We start from the raw sequence: 13,598 nt of genomic DNA on the forward strand, positions 1-13,598 counted from the left end.
AAGGAACTGTTCATCCTTGGGGTTAAATACTCCAAAAACAAAAGGGAACTGTGCACCTTCATGAACTTCTTGATTGGCCAAGCAAAACTGGCAATATGGAAGAGGAATCGGTTGGAGGAGGAGGGCCAGATTGTCAACCTTGTGGACATGTTTAAAGCTTTGGTGAATCAAGGGTTAGGGTTGAATATGTTTTTTTTTTTTAGTTTCAGACAGTGTGGATCATTTCTCACAGAAATGGTGTACTGACAAGGGTCTGGTCTCCATTATTGATGGGGCCTTGGCATTTATGTGGTGATGTCATGGGGACTGGGGTGTGTGTGTGTGTGTGTGTGGGGGGGGGGGTTATACTGTAGTGTTTTAAAGGTGGTTTTTGATCCATGCAATGGTTCAATAAAAGGGGTTTTAAAAGTCAAAAGTCTCTCTCTCACTCTCCCTCTCTCTCTCTCTCCTGTGCTCTGCAGGTTTTCCTGACAGAGAGAGAAAGAGAGAGAGAGAGAGGGGGAGAGAGTGAGAGAGAGAGAGGGGGAGAGAGAGACAGAGAGAGGGAGAGAGAGAGACAGAGAGAGGGAGGGAGGAGAGGGAGAGAGAGAGAGAGGGAGAGAGAGGGAGAGAGAGAGAGGGAGTAATGTGTACCTGCTCATCTGCTGTGATCCCTTGTCAGATGCTCTTGGCCAGGATTCAGGATACATTACTAAGCACAACTCCACACTGTGCTTACCAGGCCATGAGGGGAGCTGTCTGTCTGTGTCTGTGTCTGTGTGTGTGTGTGTGCGTGCGCGTGTGTGTGTGTGTGTGCATGTGTGTGTGTGTCTGTGTATATGTGTGTGTGTCTGTATCTGTGCGTGTGTGTGCGTGTGTGTGTGTGTGTGTTTCTGTCTTTATGTCTGTGTGTGTGTGTCTGTGTCTGTGTGCGTGTGCGTATGCAATGTGTGTGTGTGTCTTTATTTCTGTGGGTGTGTGTGTGTGTTTGCATGTGGAACATGCTATGGACCTGCATAGCCTCAAGGGCAGCCAAACCAACTGAAGTCATTTCACTAATCAGTATACAAGGGAAGGAACTGAAATGAAAATGTTGGCTTCATCTGTGACGAGACTGCACTTCCGAAAAGAAGAGAGGTCAGAGGGAGGCGTCCGTGGAGCTGGGTGGGAGGAGCCCTAGTAGATTGGCATCAGTCGGAGCTGACTGGCCCTCTGAAGTTGCGTTTGGTTCCGCTGGCAGTGGTTCAGTACTGGGGAAGTCAGCGACTGCTCTCTCAAAGCTGGGGTTTGTCAGAGAAGATGATTCACTTGTGCCAGACAGACCCATAATCACTTTGTGAAGGAAAAAAAGGAAAATATGGACGCGCTCTGGGGCAGTTGAGACGTTACCCCCCTGCACTGTTTCTCTGGGGCAGTTGAGACGTTAATCCTGCACTGCTGTTCTGGGGCAGTTGAGACGTTACCCCCTGCACTGTTCCTCTGGGGCAGTTGAGACGTTAATCCTGCACTGCTGTTCTGGGGCAGTTGAGACGTTAATCCTGCACTGCTGTTCTGGGGCAGTTGAGACGTTAATCCTGCACTGCTGTTCTGGGGCAGTTGAGACGTTAACCCTGCACTGCTGTTCTGGGGCAGTTGAGACGTTACCCCCTGCACTGTTCCTCTGGGCGGACAGCTTTCCTTCCTCATGTTGGTTCCCTGTGTGACAGATGAAAGTGGGTTTGCTCTGGCCCATAATGCACTGCTCTGCTCAGCCTATAGTTCTCATCAAGGCTGTGTGGATTTAGTGCTGAAATCTCACAACTTATCTTTCTATAGTAAGCAATCAAGTCCCCTGTGTTTGCCCTGTCCGACGCATAACAGGCCTTTGATATCAAGTCCCCTGTGTTTGCCCTGTCCTGTGTTTGCCCTGTCCTGTGTTTGTCCTGTCCGAACCATGTAACAGGCCTTTTGTCCGACGCCTTTGAAATCCACTTGTCCTGTTGTTTGTCTCAGTTGTCCAGCGGCGCTATGTGAGTGAGTGGGGCGGTCAGGCATGAGATTATTCCCAATGAGACAGGTAGGGATTAGAGGAGCTGGTTTGACTGGACTGGACCTGGCTATGTGTGTGTGTGTGTGTGTGGTGTGACTGGACTGGACTGGTTATGTGTGTGTGTGTGTGTGTGTGTGTGTGTGTGTGGTGTGACTCGACTGGGCTGGTTATGTGTGTGTGTGTGTGTGGTGTGACTAGACTGGGGCTGGTTATTTGTGTGTGTGTGTGTGTGTGGTTTGACTGGACTGGGCCTGGTTATGTATGTGTGTGTGTGTGTGTGTGTGTGTGTGTGTGTGTGGTTTGACCGGACTGGGCCTGGTTATGTATGTGTGTGTGTGTGTGTGTGTGTGTGTGTGTGTGGGGTGACTGGACTGGGGCTGGTTAATTAGTGCGATCAGAACACAGCCGCTTGGCTGGACGTGCTGGCTGAAGGGCCTGTGCACACACACACACACACACACACACACACACACACACACAGACACAGACACACACACACAGACACAGACACACACACACACACTGTATCAAAAGGATCAGTGGGCCGCGCCGCACTTCAGGCTGACAGCTCGCACCACCGCCGGACCCTCCTCCGTATTTTGGGTACGTGGGGGTTTGTGTCTGGAGGGCCGCTCTCCAAACCTAACGAGGTGGGGAACTGAAACTGTGTGTGTGTGTGTGTGTGTGTGTGTGTGTGTGTGTGTGTGTGTGTGTGTGTGTGTGCGCGCTAAGCATTTTGAAACACCTTCCTGTTTCTTTTGTTCCTTTTCATTCTTTCTTAGTTTTTTTCCATTTCTCCACTGGGCTGTGAACACACCCACAGGATTCTTTTGTGCTGTTCACAAATCAGAGTGGATTCCTGGAGATGAATGGTGGCGTTTGGTGTAGAGTCCCCCTAGTGAGAGAGAGAAGGAGATACTAAACATCCAGCGCCTTTACATGTCGCCCTGAATGACCAATCAAACGGCTCTGTTTGTTCATGTCTTGACTACAGTATGTGCAGATGTGTAAACATGAGCTAGTTCTTTATTACTCTCTTTAAAACTGATTTAATTTTATTACTCTCTTTTAAACTGATTTAATTTTATTACTCTCTTTAAAACTGATTTAATTTTATTACTCTCTTTAAAACTGATTTCATAAAGTGGGATATTTCATAAAGTGGGATATTTTATAAGTGGGATATTTCATAAAGTGGGATATTTCTGGTGGTTGTTGAAATTGACTATAATAATCCTGCAGTTGAGAAATGTCACAGTAACTCCTCAATTTCTGCATCTTAACACAACTCCTCACACTTCTGCTTCCAGCTGAGGCTGACTGCTGTGTGTGTGCACGTCGGGCGGGGCGTGTGTGTGTGTGTGGGGTGCGTGCGTGCGTGCGTGCGTGCGTGTGCGTGCATGCTTGTGCGTGCGTGCGTGCGTGTGCGTGCATGCTTGTGGGTGCGTGCGTGCGTGTGCGTGCATGCTTGTGGGTGCGTGCGTGCATGTGTGCATGCTTGTGTGTGTTTTAACCTCATGCTTTAACAACCTGTCCCCCTAAGCACACTCTTGCTCATTACTGCGCCAATTAAATTTGGACGTCTCAGAATAATTGAATTACGGAGGGAGCACCTAGCACTGTGTTTGTGCTTTTCCTGAACTCCCCCCTGGTCTCTCTCCTCCCCCCTGGTCTCTCTCCCTCTCTCTCTCTCTCTCTCTCCCCTCTCTCCCTCTCTCTCTCTCTCTCCCTCTCTCTCTCTCCCTCTCTCTCTCTCTCTCTCTCTTCCTCTCTCTCCTCTTCTCTTTCTTCTTACATTCTTTCTCTTTCTCCACGTTTATTTCTCTGTGGTGTACATCATCTAACTCTGTCCATTCCCTCCCTCTCTCTCTCTCTCTGTGGTGCGGTGGCTGGTGCAGTACTCCGTGTGAGCAGCATGGCGCGTCCAGGCCCCCGGTGAGTGCGTCCAGCGTGAGCTCGCGTGTGCTCCTGCGGCAGCAGCTGATGAGGGAGCAGCTACAAGAGCAGGAACGTCGCGAGCTCCAGCGCCGCCAGGCCAACTCCGCCTCCTCGCCCTACGCCCGGCCGCCCAACGCTGGACACACGCCCGCCATCAACGTGACGGCTTCGCCCGGCCTGCCCTCCTCTGCCCAGGTGCCCATGGAGGTGCTGAAGGTAAACAACAACAGATACATACTGACTGGAAAACAACAGATACATACTGACTGGGTAAACAACTACAAATACATACAACTACAAATACATACTGACTGGGTAAACAACAACAAATACATACTGACTGGGTAAACAACAACAAATACATACTGACTAGACAGACATAACATACATACTGACTGGACAGACCTAGAGGGCATCGACACCTGTGTGTGTGTGTGTGATGCTGTAGACCAGTTCAGTGGGTCATGCCAAGCTTGCCGAGGCCTGTGGGTTGTGGGTATGGGTGTGTTGTGGGTATGTTCTGGGTATGGGGGTTCTGGATATGGGTGGGTTCTTGGGCTTTGTCTGCTGGCCAGTGAGCAGTGTGGGCAGTGACTTAATGCCTTAATTGTGGACATGTGCAAGTCTGCAGGACATGGTCGTGTTGTGATATATGTGCTTGAGAAAAGACAAGAGAAAGACCGAGGAGGTGTGTGTGTGTGTGTGAGGGTGTGTGAGGGTGTGTGAGGGTAGGAGGAGAGAGTGAAGTGTGTTAAATGCACATAGGGATTATGTTTCCCCAGAGAATTCCTCTTTAATGCATGCTGTGCAGCCTTTTGGATTTAGCGTCTTTAATCCTATTTGCTCAGCTACTTTCACGTCTTCTCATGGCTTTGGGTGTGTGTTGGCCGGTGCGGTGGGGTGGGGTGCGGGTGGGGTGGGGTGCGGTGGGAGAGGAGCCTCAGCGCCGGTCCTCCAGACACACTGGGATAATTACTCCCCAAAACAGCCGCACATCTGAGGGCGCATCCTGCACATCCTGTCTGGTAAGCTCGGCCGTTTCAGTTCTTTTCCTCTAGATCGCCACTGACATACTGGGACAGTTCTGAACAGGTGGCATTTAGCGCATTTAGCGCATTTAGCGCGGTCTGAATCAGCTCTGAACTCATCTGTAGAGGGACTTCAGCGCGGTCTGAACTCATCTGTAGAGGGACTTTAGCTCTGAACTCATCTGTAGAGGGACTTCTTGTAGCACTATTGTCTTTTTCTTGGGCTTTTGGAAGCACTGAAAGTGACGATTTCTCGATGCAACTCTTTCTGTTGAGAGCGTAAGCAGGCCTAATTAAATATTATTCATTTAGAATTGCTAATAAGTTCAGAAGCATCTCCAAATGGAATTGTGTTGATTTAGTTGTCACGTCAGCATCTGATTTGTATCTGCAGAGTTCAGTTAAATTGTTAATAGCGCGTGGATATCCAGTACTGGTCAAGAGCTAGTGGATATCCATTACTGCTCAAGAACTAGTGGATACAGTATTTGTTCTGGATGTGAGATTTAGTTATTACTTCATGCATTCCAGGAAGTTGACCACTGTAGTCATTTCTGCAGGTGTGTTTCTGTCTGTTTGGTACTTGTCTGGGTATTCATCACGTACAGTTTGTAGCAATAACACGGTATATTATTAAATTCTATTCTATTCTATTCTATTATTACATATTATATGTATATTATATTTGTAATGGACAATAGCCCTATCAATGTGACACTTCTGATTGGCATTTGCTATATTGAAATGATATAACTGTATAAAATATGATAGTCTTTATGATGTAAGCAGTGGTGGGCAAGGGAACATTAAGGGGGTTTAGTTAAGAGTTAGTTAGTGCTTCTGGTTAGTGCTCTATTTGAGTTAGTTTTGTTTTAGTTAGTTAGTGCTTCTGGTTAGTGCTCTATTTGAGTTAGTTTTGTTTTAGTTAGTTAGTGCTTCTGGTTAGTGCTCTATTTGAGTTAGTTTTGTTTTAGTTAGTTAGTGCTTCTGGTTAGTGCTCTATTTATTAGGGGCCTGTGTGGAAGGGCTGGGCCAATATCCACTATAGAGGCAACTTAAAGCACTCTACTCGGCTCTACTCGGCTCTACTTACTTGTTTAAAACACTCTACTCGGCTCTACTTACTTGTTTAAAACACTCTACTCGGCTCTACTCGGCTCTACTTACTTGTTTAAAACACTCTACTCGGCTCTACTCGGCTCTACTCGGCTCTACTTACTTGTTTAAAACACTCTACTCGGCTCTACTTACTTGTTTAAAACACTCTACTCGGCTCTACTTACTTGTTTAAAACACTCTACTCGGCTCTACTCGGCTCTACTCGGCTCTACTTAAAGCACTCTACTCGGCTCTACTCGGCTCTACTCAGCTCTACTCACTTGGTTCATGACCGAAGGATTTTCTTCCGCCTCAAAGCTTATCAGAGGCCTTGCTGTAGACATGGCTCGGCGCGTTGAGTAGTCACTGAGCGCTAAAAAAACATACGTTAGCTGAAACAATAGCAGCACTCATAGAAGACAAACAGAGCTTATGTCTTTAGCGCTCTTAGTGTGGCAGGAGAGGTGACAAGAGGGAGACCTTTTTCTGGACTTCTGGGGGGGTTTTGCACGGGAGGAGCTTATGGGCATTTTTCATTGACTGAATGACCAAAATAAGAGCTCAGTTCCTGCCCAGTGCTGTGTGGCTGGGCCGGCCTGTTAGATTAGCAGGACCCTCACAAAGCTACGTAAAATTAGCTTAGGGGTACCAGGCAGAGCCACTGGACCTCAAAAGTGAAAACATTAAGTTCAGATGAGTTTGTCTAAAGACTGATTGGTCCCTTAATTAGCCAAGTGACCCCTGACCCTTTGAGAAATAAGTAGGAGATCAGTTTAGGGATCTGGACAAAGGCAAGCACAGTTTTAGCGCACGCCGCACGCTAATGCAGGCAAGAATGCTGCTAATTAGCAGCGCCGCTCTCATTCCACAGCGTATTTGAGCACGGCGGAGGAGGGGAAAGCACACTTCTTTCAAATGAATGGAGGATCATATCCTGAGACTTGGACATTGTTATTAGCTTTAAGCGAGGGATTCTCGCCAATTACTGACATTTCTAAAGAAAGAACAATGAGCGAGAACAGGGCTGTTCCACAGCGGATGGCATCAAGGCTAGAAGGCGACTGGCAAAGAAAAGATCTGGAAAGGTGACCTTCCAGGCCTGCCACCCTATTGTCTAAGGTTGGCTAGCAGAAAGCAACCAAATTGAAGTCAGCTGCCTGTGATTATGGTTTTGACAGACGCCACTCTGCTCCTTTTGACATGTTAGCGTGACTTTCTGCGGCGTCTGTTTAATGTGGATGCTCTTTAGAGATAAGGGTGAGTGTTTAGTGTTTTGTATGTAGCTTTCTCTACTCATCCAAACAGCCTCAGTACCTGAGGAGGCCGCGTAGCTGTGTGGGGTGGGAGGGACCTCTGGATGGCTGGACAATGCTGGAGTTCATGCTTTTAAGAAAATAAAACAAAAGCCTCATTGTTTCAGCTGGCCAGGGAGAATGTGTTGGCTTGGCTATTCTGAGAAACATCCATGCAGAAACATGCATAACTCCTTCATCTGCCATACTGTGATGACAACTAGCTCTGTCACAGAGAAGAAATGTGAACACAATTAAAAAATACACACATTCACGTACAGTATAAAGTATAAAATATGAATTGGCACATATTTATTATTTCAGCACACAGCTTGTGTGTGTGTGTGTGTGTGTGTGTGTGTGTGTGTGTGTGTGTGTGTGTGTCTGTGTCTGTGTGTGTGTGTGTGTGTGTGTGTGTGTGTGTGTGTGTGTGATTTAAATGCTATTGCACGAAATATGGTTCTGGTCACTCTATACTACACCAGTGCCCTGTAGTCTCCTCCTCTATACTATGAGTATAAGGCAGTGATGTTTGCTGTTTTGATATGAATATAAGGCAGTGATGTTTACTGTTTTGATATGAATATAATGTGGTGTTCTGTGGAGAGACTGCTGAGGGGGACAGTGGTCTTGTTGAGGAGGTTGGCCCTCCTAAGATAATGGTGTCAGTACATATGTTTTATTGATGCAGCTAATATTGACATTAGTTTCCACTGCAAACCTCTTTTATGCAAGTGCCACAATCATTTTTTCTCTAACACAAACAAAGTCCGCCTTTCAGTTTGTGTGAGTTGTTGGGAGGGTCAGATTCTGTGGCCAGGGGCACAGCGGGACATCTAAAGAGAGCGTGCTGCCGCCGTGGAGGGGCATCAGAAGAGATGCGTCTTTGTTGTCTCCCCCTCAGAGGGGGGATGGGGAGCTGTGTCATTGACTTCTGACCGCAAGAGAGGCTACTGCCCCAGGGCCTCGGCCGCGGCTGCTCATGGGCCGCCCATCAGAGGCCTGGCTTGTGCTGCAGCCCAAACTGACGGGGATTTCTCGACTTCTCGATGCCTTATCAGTTTCTGCACTCCAATTTAAGTGTGAAGGGGATTTGAAGAGAAGTGAAGTGGGTTTTACTGTAAGCCAGAATACAAGCAATTTCACTGCCAAACTTTGACAAGCGCGACGGTGATACATTAGGTTTAGGAGGGTTTAGGACCCTCAATGCTATATCATATCATACTACTAGGCTGTAACGTATGGGACAGGAACGGACGTGTTCAAGAGGAAGAGAGAAAGAGAGTGGCTTGCTTTAGGCCACATGGCCTTAAATTGTCAACGTTTTTGCTAGCATATCAAGATTAGACAAGAAAATTTTTCACTTTGCCATTTCACACATTTTAACCTAATATCCTGTTAACTAAAAAGCATAATCGATTCACAGCCAACTCTTAACATGCCTCAAACTCAATGTTAGGTTTCTAACATGACTAACTTCTGACGTGGTGGTGGTTATGTTGCTAATTTGCGCACTGCAGACCGTACAGAATGCTGTTCATTTTTTCTTTGAGTTGTCAGATACTTCATCTGTGACTGGCTAACCAAACTTTATTATGTTTTGGTATAAAAGTAGGGCCTTCCATATTTGCAAGTTACCTCAGTCTGTCTCATTTGATCTGGCACTTGCTGTTGGTCTGTCACATCACTTGGTAACAATGACAGGTCGTAAATCGTAAAGTTAACTCCTTAATATCTATGGAAAAAAAAAAAGTCAAGTCATTTCAAGTCATTTGTCTCAAGTCAAAGTCAAGTCTTAAGTCATGAATAGCAAGTCAAAGTCAAGTCGTCTTTTATACATGTTGATCAAGCAAGTCTCAAGTCCTAAAAATTTTGACTCCCCCGTGTCTGCTGTTCACAGTGCACTACCTGTCTATACTGTTCACACTGCACTACCTGTCTAGACTATTCATACTGCACTACCTGTCTAGACTGTTCACATTGCATTTTTCTACTTTTTTGCACTTCTGGTTAGACGCTAACTGCATTTTGCTAACTGCAGTAGTGTTGGATCATATGACCCCCCCCCCCCCCCCCCCCCGCCCATTACCCAGCATGCAGAAGTGTTGGAGCAGATGACCCCCTCATGCCCACTACCCAGCATGCAGTAGTGTTGGAGCATATGACCATTACCCAGCATGCAGTAGTGTTGGAGCATATGACCCTTACCCAGCATGCAGTAGTGTTGGAGCAGATGACCCCCTCATGCCCACTACCCAGCATGCAGTAGTGTTGGAGCATATGCCCATTACCCAGTATGCAGTAGTGTTGGAGCATATGACCCCCTCATGCCCACTACCCAGCATGCAGTAGTGTTGGAGCATATGACCATTACCCAGCATGCAGTAGTGTTGGAGCATATGACCCTTACCCAGCATGCAGTAGTGTTGGAGCATATGCCCATTACCCAGTATGCAGTAGTGTTGGAGCATATGACCCCCTCATGCCCACTACCCAGCATGCAGTAGTGTTGGAGCATATGCCCATTACCCAGTATGCAGTAGTGTTGGAGCATATGACCCCCTCATGCCCACTACCCAGCATGCAGTAGTGTTGGAGCATATGACCATTACCCAGTATGCAGTAGTGTTGGAGCATATGACCCCCTTATGCCCACTACCCAGCATGCAGTAGTGTTGGAGCATATGACCATTACCCAGCATGCAGTAGTGTTGGAGCATATGACCCTTACCCAGCATGCAGTAGTGTTGGAGCAGATGACCCCCTCATGCCCATTACCCAGCATGCAGTAGTGTTGGAGCATATGACCATTACCCAGCATGCAGTAGTGTTGGAGCATATGACCCCGTGCCTCATGACCATTACCCAGTATGCAGCAGTGTTGGAGAAGATGACCATTACCCAGCATGCAGCAGTGTTGGAGAAGATCACCACCACCCACCATGCAGCAGTGTTGGAGCAGATGACCTACTCGGGGAAATCCCCAGTGTCCACTTCCTCTCTCATGCCAACTGCGGCTTTGCTCTCTTCAGGCTCGTGGGCATGATTGTGTGGAGCGGTCAGTGGTACGTAGTGGTGGCACTGCATCGCTCTGCAGCTTCGCACGTATCTAGAAAGGTGACATCACAGAGCAAACCCACTGGCTATCTTGTTTAGGATCTTTGAGATTTCATTGTATTTATGGCATTATGTAATCACATATTTCATTGTATTTATTGCATTATGTAATCACCTACTGTATTTTCGTGTTTTCTCTGTGGAAATCAACATGCTGCTCAGGGCTTGAAAACGAAATTATTTTTCAAACGTTCCGTTCCGAACGGTTCACGTAGGCCTATGTTTAACGTTTTCGTTCTTGCATGCGTTCCGCCACCAACATATCGGTCCTGAACCGGTTCGGAACGCAAAATATCGTTCGTTCTTAAAGTTCCGGCAGTGTTTGGCGGCCTATCAAGTCAATTTTTGTGGACTTTACCTTAGAATAGACGTACTCATTATTACCCCTTGATTTAGCCTATACCGTAGCTATGCCCAAAAATAATAAATCACAGGCGGCATCCAAAAACATTCAGATGGGCTATCCATCCCATAGCCTACAGACTTACTGTAGGCCTAACCTACTGTATGCATATAAATAATTTCTTATCAAAAATATTTCTGGATACGTGCTAAACTCCTTACCTGGTTGTAGCCTAAGTTTTATCCATATGGAGATCTTCAAAGGCTTGCGCTATAATTCCAACCCTGTTTATAAACGAACCTGTCTGTTGCTGACAAGGCCTATCTCAAATTTCCCGTTTAACTCTTCTACATAGAATAGGCTATAATTGCGCAAACATTTTAAATCCCGACTTTAAAACGACAAGGCGTGGACAGGCAAAATAGGCTATTACGCATAGGCTACAAACAATTTCCAAATGAGTTTCAGTAGCCTACGCTACGAGCTGGCCTAAGAACAGCAAGACAAAATACACATTTGGACCAAAGGTCCATTTATTTGTGTTTTTTTTTTTTTCAAACTGCAGAAATCAAATTATTAGACTGTTATATAGACGACGATCAAAAACCGTTATTAACCGGTTTTGTGGATTTCAGAATAACGTTTCTGTTCCGGAACAGTTGAAGACCATTTTGTTTTCGTTTCCGTTTCCGCTCCTCGTAAAATTCCGTAAAATTCTGTTCGTTTTCAGTTTTCGTTCCTTGAACCGGTTCGGAGCCCTGTTGCTGCTGTATTCATTTTTCACAAGACCTCTGTAATCTCTCTCAGTCAGTGCAGAGGTGCCTCATTACTGCCAGATACAGTACATCTGTGCTACAAGTGAACCAGAGGATGGCTTGCGTACTGTTGACTACATTATTCACTTAGACTTTCATCAAGCACTCAACAGACAAGCCTTATTCCTCAACCACATTTCCAGGACTTACCTTGGGTCTGCACTACAGTAAACAGCATGTTGTTTGAATTACAAACTCAGGATCTCTATCATGGGATCTGGGATGGAATATTATTGGAGTAAACAGTTGGGACATGCTGCAGTAGAAGTGTGAGATGTGCTACTACTGAGTAGTTACCCGTCTGAATTAGTCAGACAGATTAACATGGACTTAGTTCAAATATATAGTCATCCAAATATGTAACTGACTGCTGGACTAAACCACTTTGTAGCGTCCCCCTTCATGCTTTGTGTAGAGGAGTAGTATAAGTAAGTATAAGTATATATACTCTTATGATCCTGTGAGGGAAATTTGGTCTCTGCATTTATCCCAATCTGTGAATTAGTGAAACACATTCAGCACACAGTGTACACACAGTGAGGTGAAGCACACACTAACCCGGAGCAGTGAGCTTCCATCTACAGCGCTCGGGGAGCAGTGAGGGGTTAGGTGCCTTGCTCAAGGGCACTTCAGCCGTGGATGTGGGCATGGGAGAGCAGTGCTCATGTAAAGGAGTGCGCCCGAGCGGATGGTGGGTCAGACTGAAGGATGTACAAATGCTGCGTTGTAGTCAAAAGGCTTTTCTTTTATTAATATTTTTTGTTAGGCTGCCGGCAGGTTAATACAAAAACAAAACAATGATGGCAAACAAAGAAACACTTAGTCAAAATAAGAAATAAACACAGGGACGATGCCCACGCATAACTAGGCCTACCTCTGAGGTCTTTTGGCATGACATCTCGCTACAGAGGAAATCTCCTGTCTGAGCTAAACAGCCCCCATTTAAAACACAGGTCTCTACCATGTAACGATATAAATCAATTAACACGCACGCATTATATTTTGGCCAACACAACATCAAGGTAATACACATTACTAAGAAACATTCATGTGCACTTACGATCATGCTCAACAAAACCTCATTAAGGAAACAAATATAAACCGTCTAGACACCCCTGCTCCAATGAGCGCTTCTCACTTCAAAGCGCGAAAAGAACGCGCAAAAGTTCTCCATGCCCTGCACCTCAGTTTGCTCCCATACCCGGAAGACACTACAAGCAGGCAACAGGTAAGCATGTTAATACATATCTCCACATACAGACCTAACATTTCTCTCTATCGGCTAGTAAGCATTGATGTTAAAAATGTGCGCTTATCGCTTACATTACCTTTCAGATAGAATATGCTACAGTCGGGCCGACGCATATTGCGTCTCATTTCCCGTACATACACTCACATAAACATGTTCCTGTGTGGAATTACCTTTGCTTTTTGACACACAGCGGGTCTTAAACACACACACACAACTTCACATGTCATCAATCAATGTTATAACCAGACACATATCGTAATACATGGGCTTTCATATTCACTCCAACAAACGTCATTGTTCGTGCTGCAGCGGGAAAACTGCCTTTGTCCGTGACAGATGCGCTGCACTCTGTCACACTCAACCACTTCCCCCGCCCACATTTTTCCTACTGGTCGGGGATCGAACCGGCAACCCTTTGGTTACAAGCCCGAAGCCCTAACCAGTAGGCCACGGCCACATACACACACGTACTCACACACACACACACACACACACCCTAACCAGTAGGCCACGACTGCCTAAGTAGCAGCGTGGGGTTCATATTACTTTATTTATTTATTTATTTAGTTAGTTAGTTAGTTAGTTATATAATTTGTATTTTAGTATATTTAGTATATTCTTTATCTTCTACAGTCCTTATTGCTTAGTTGTGTTTTTTTATATTATATACTTTTAATTACTTTTTCTGCTGTTAGTGAATGTGTGTG

At 46.0% G+C, this 13,598-nt stretch overlaps 1 protein-coding gene across 4 annotated transcripts in view; it reads left to right on the forward strand.

The window, feature by feature from the left end:
• Window positions 1–13,598, forward strand: part of LOC121714218 (microphthalmia-associated transcription factor-like) — a 41,620-nt gene that overhangs the window by 17,058 nt on the left and 10,964 nt on the right. For all 4 annotated transcript variants that reach the window (XM_042099486.1, XM_042099487.1, XM_042099489.1 and 1 more), the window contains exon 2: window positions 3,907–4,162. In XM_042099486.1, coding sequence (XP_041955420.1) covers window positions 3,907–4,162 — 256 coding nt within the window. The remainder of the gene's footprint in view (window positions 1–3,906; window positions 4,163–13,598) is intronic.

This window comes from Alosa sapidissima, chromosome 7, assembly GCF_018492685.1.
Source record: "Alosa sapidissima isolate fAloSap1 chromosome 7, fAloSap1.pri, whole genome shotgun sequence".
In the NCBI taxonomy this organism is placed as follows: Eukaryota; Metazoa; Chordata; class Actinopteri; order Clupeiformes; family Clupeidae; genus Alosa; species Alosa sapidissima.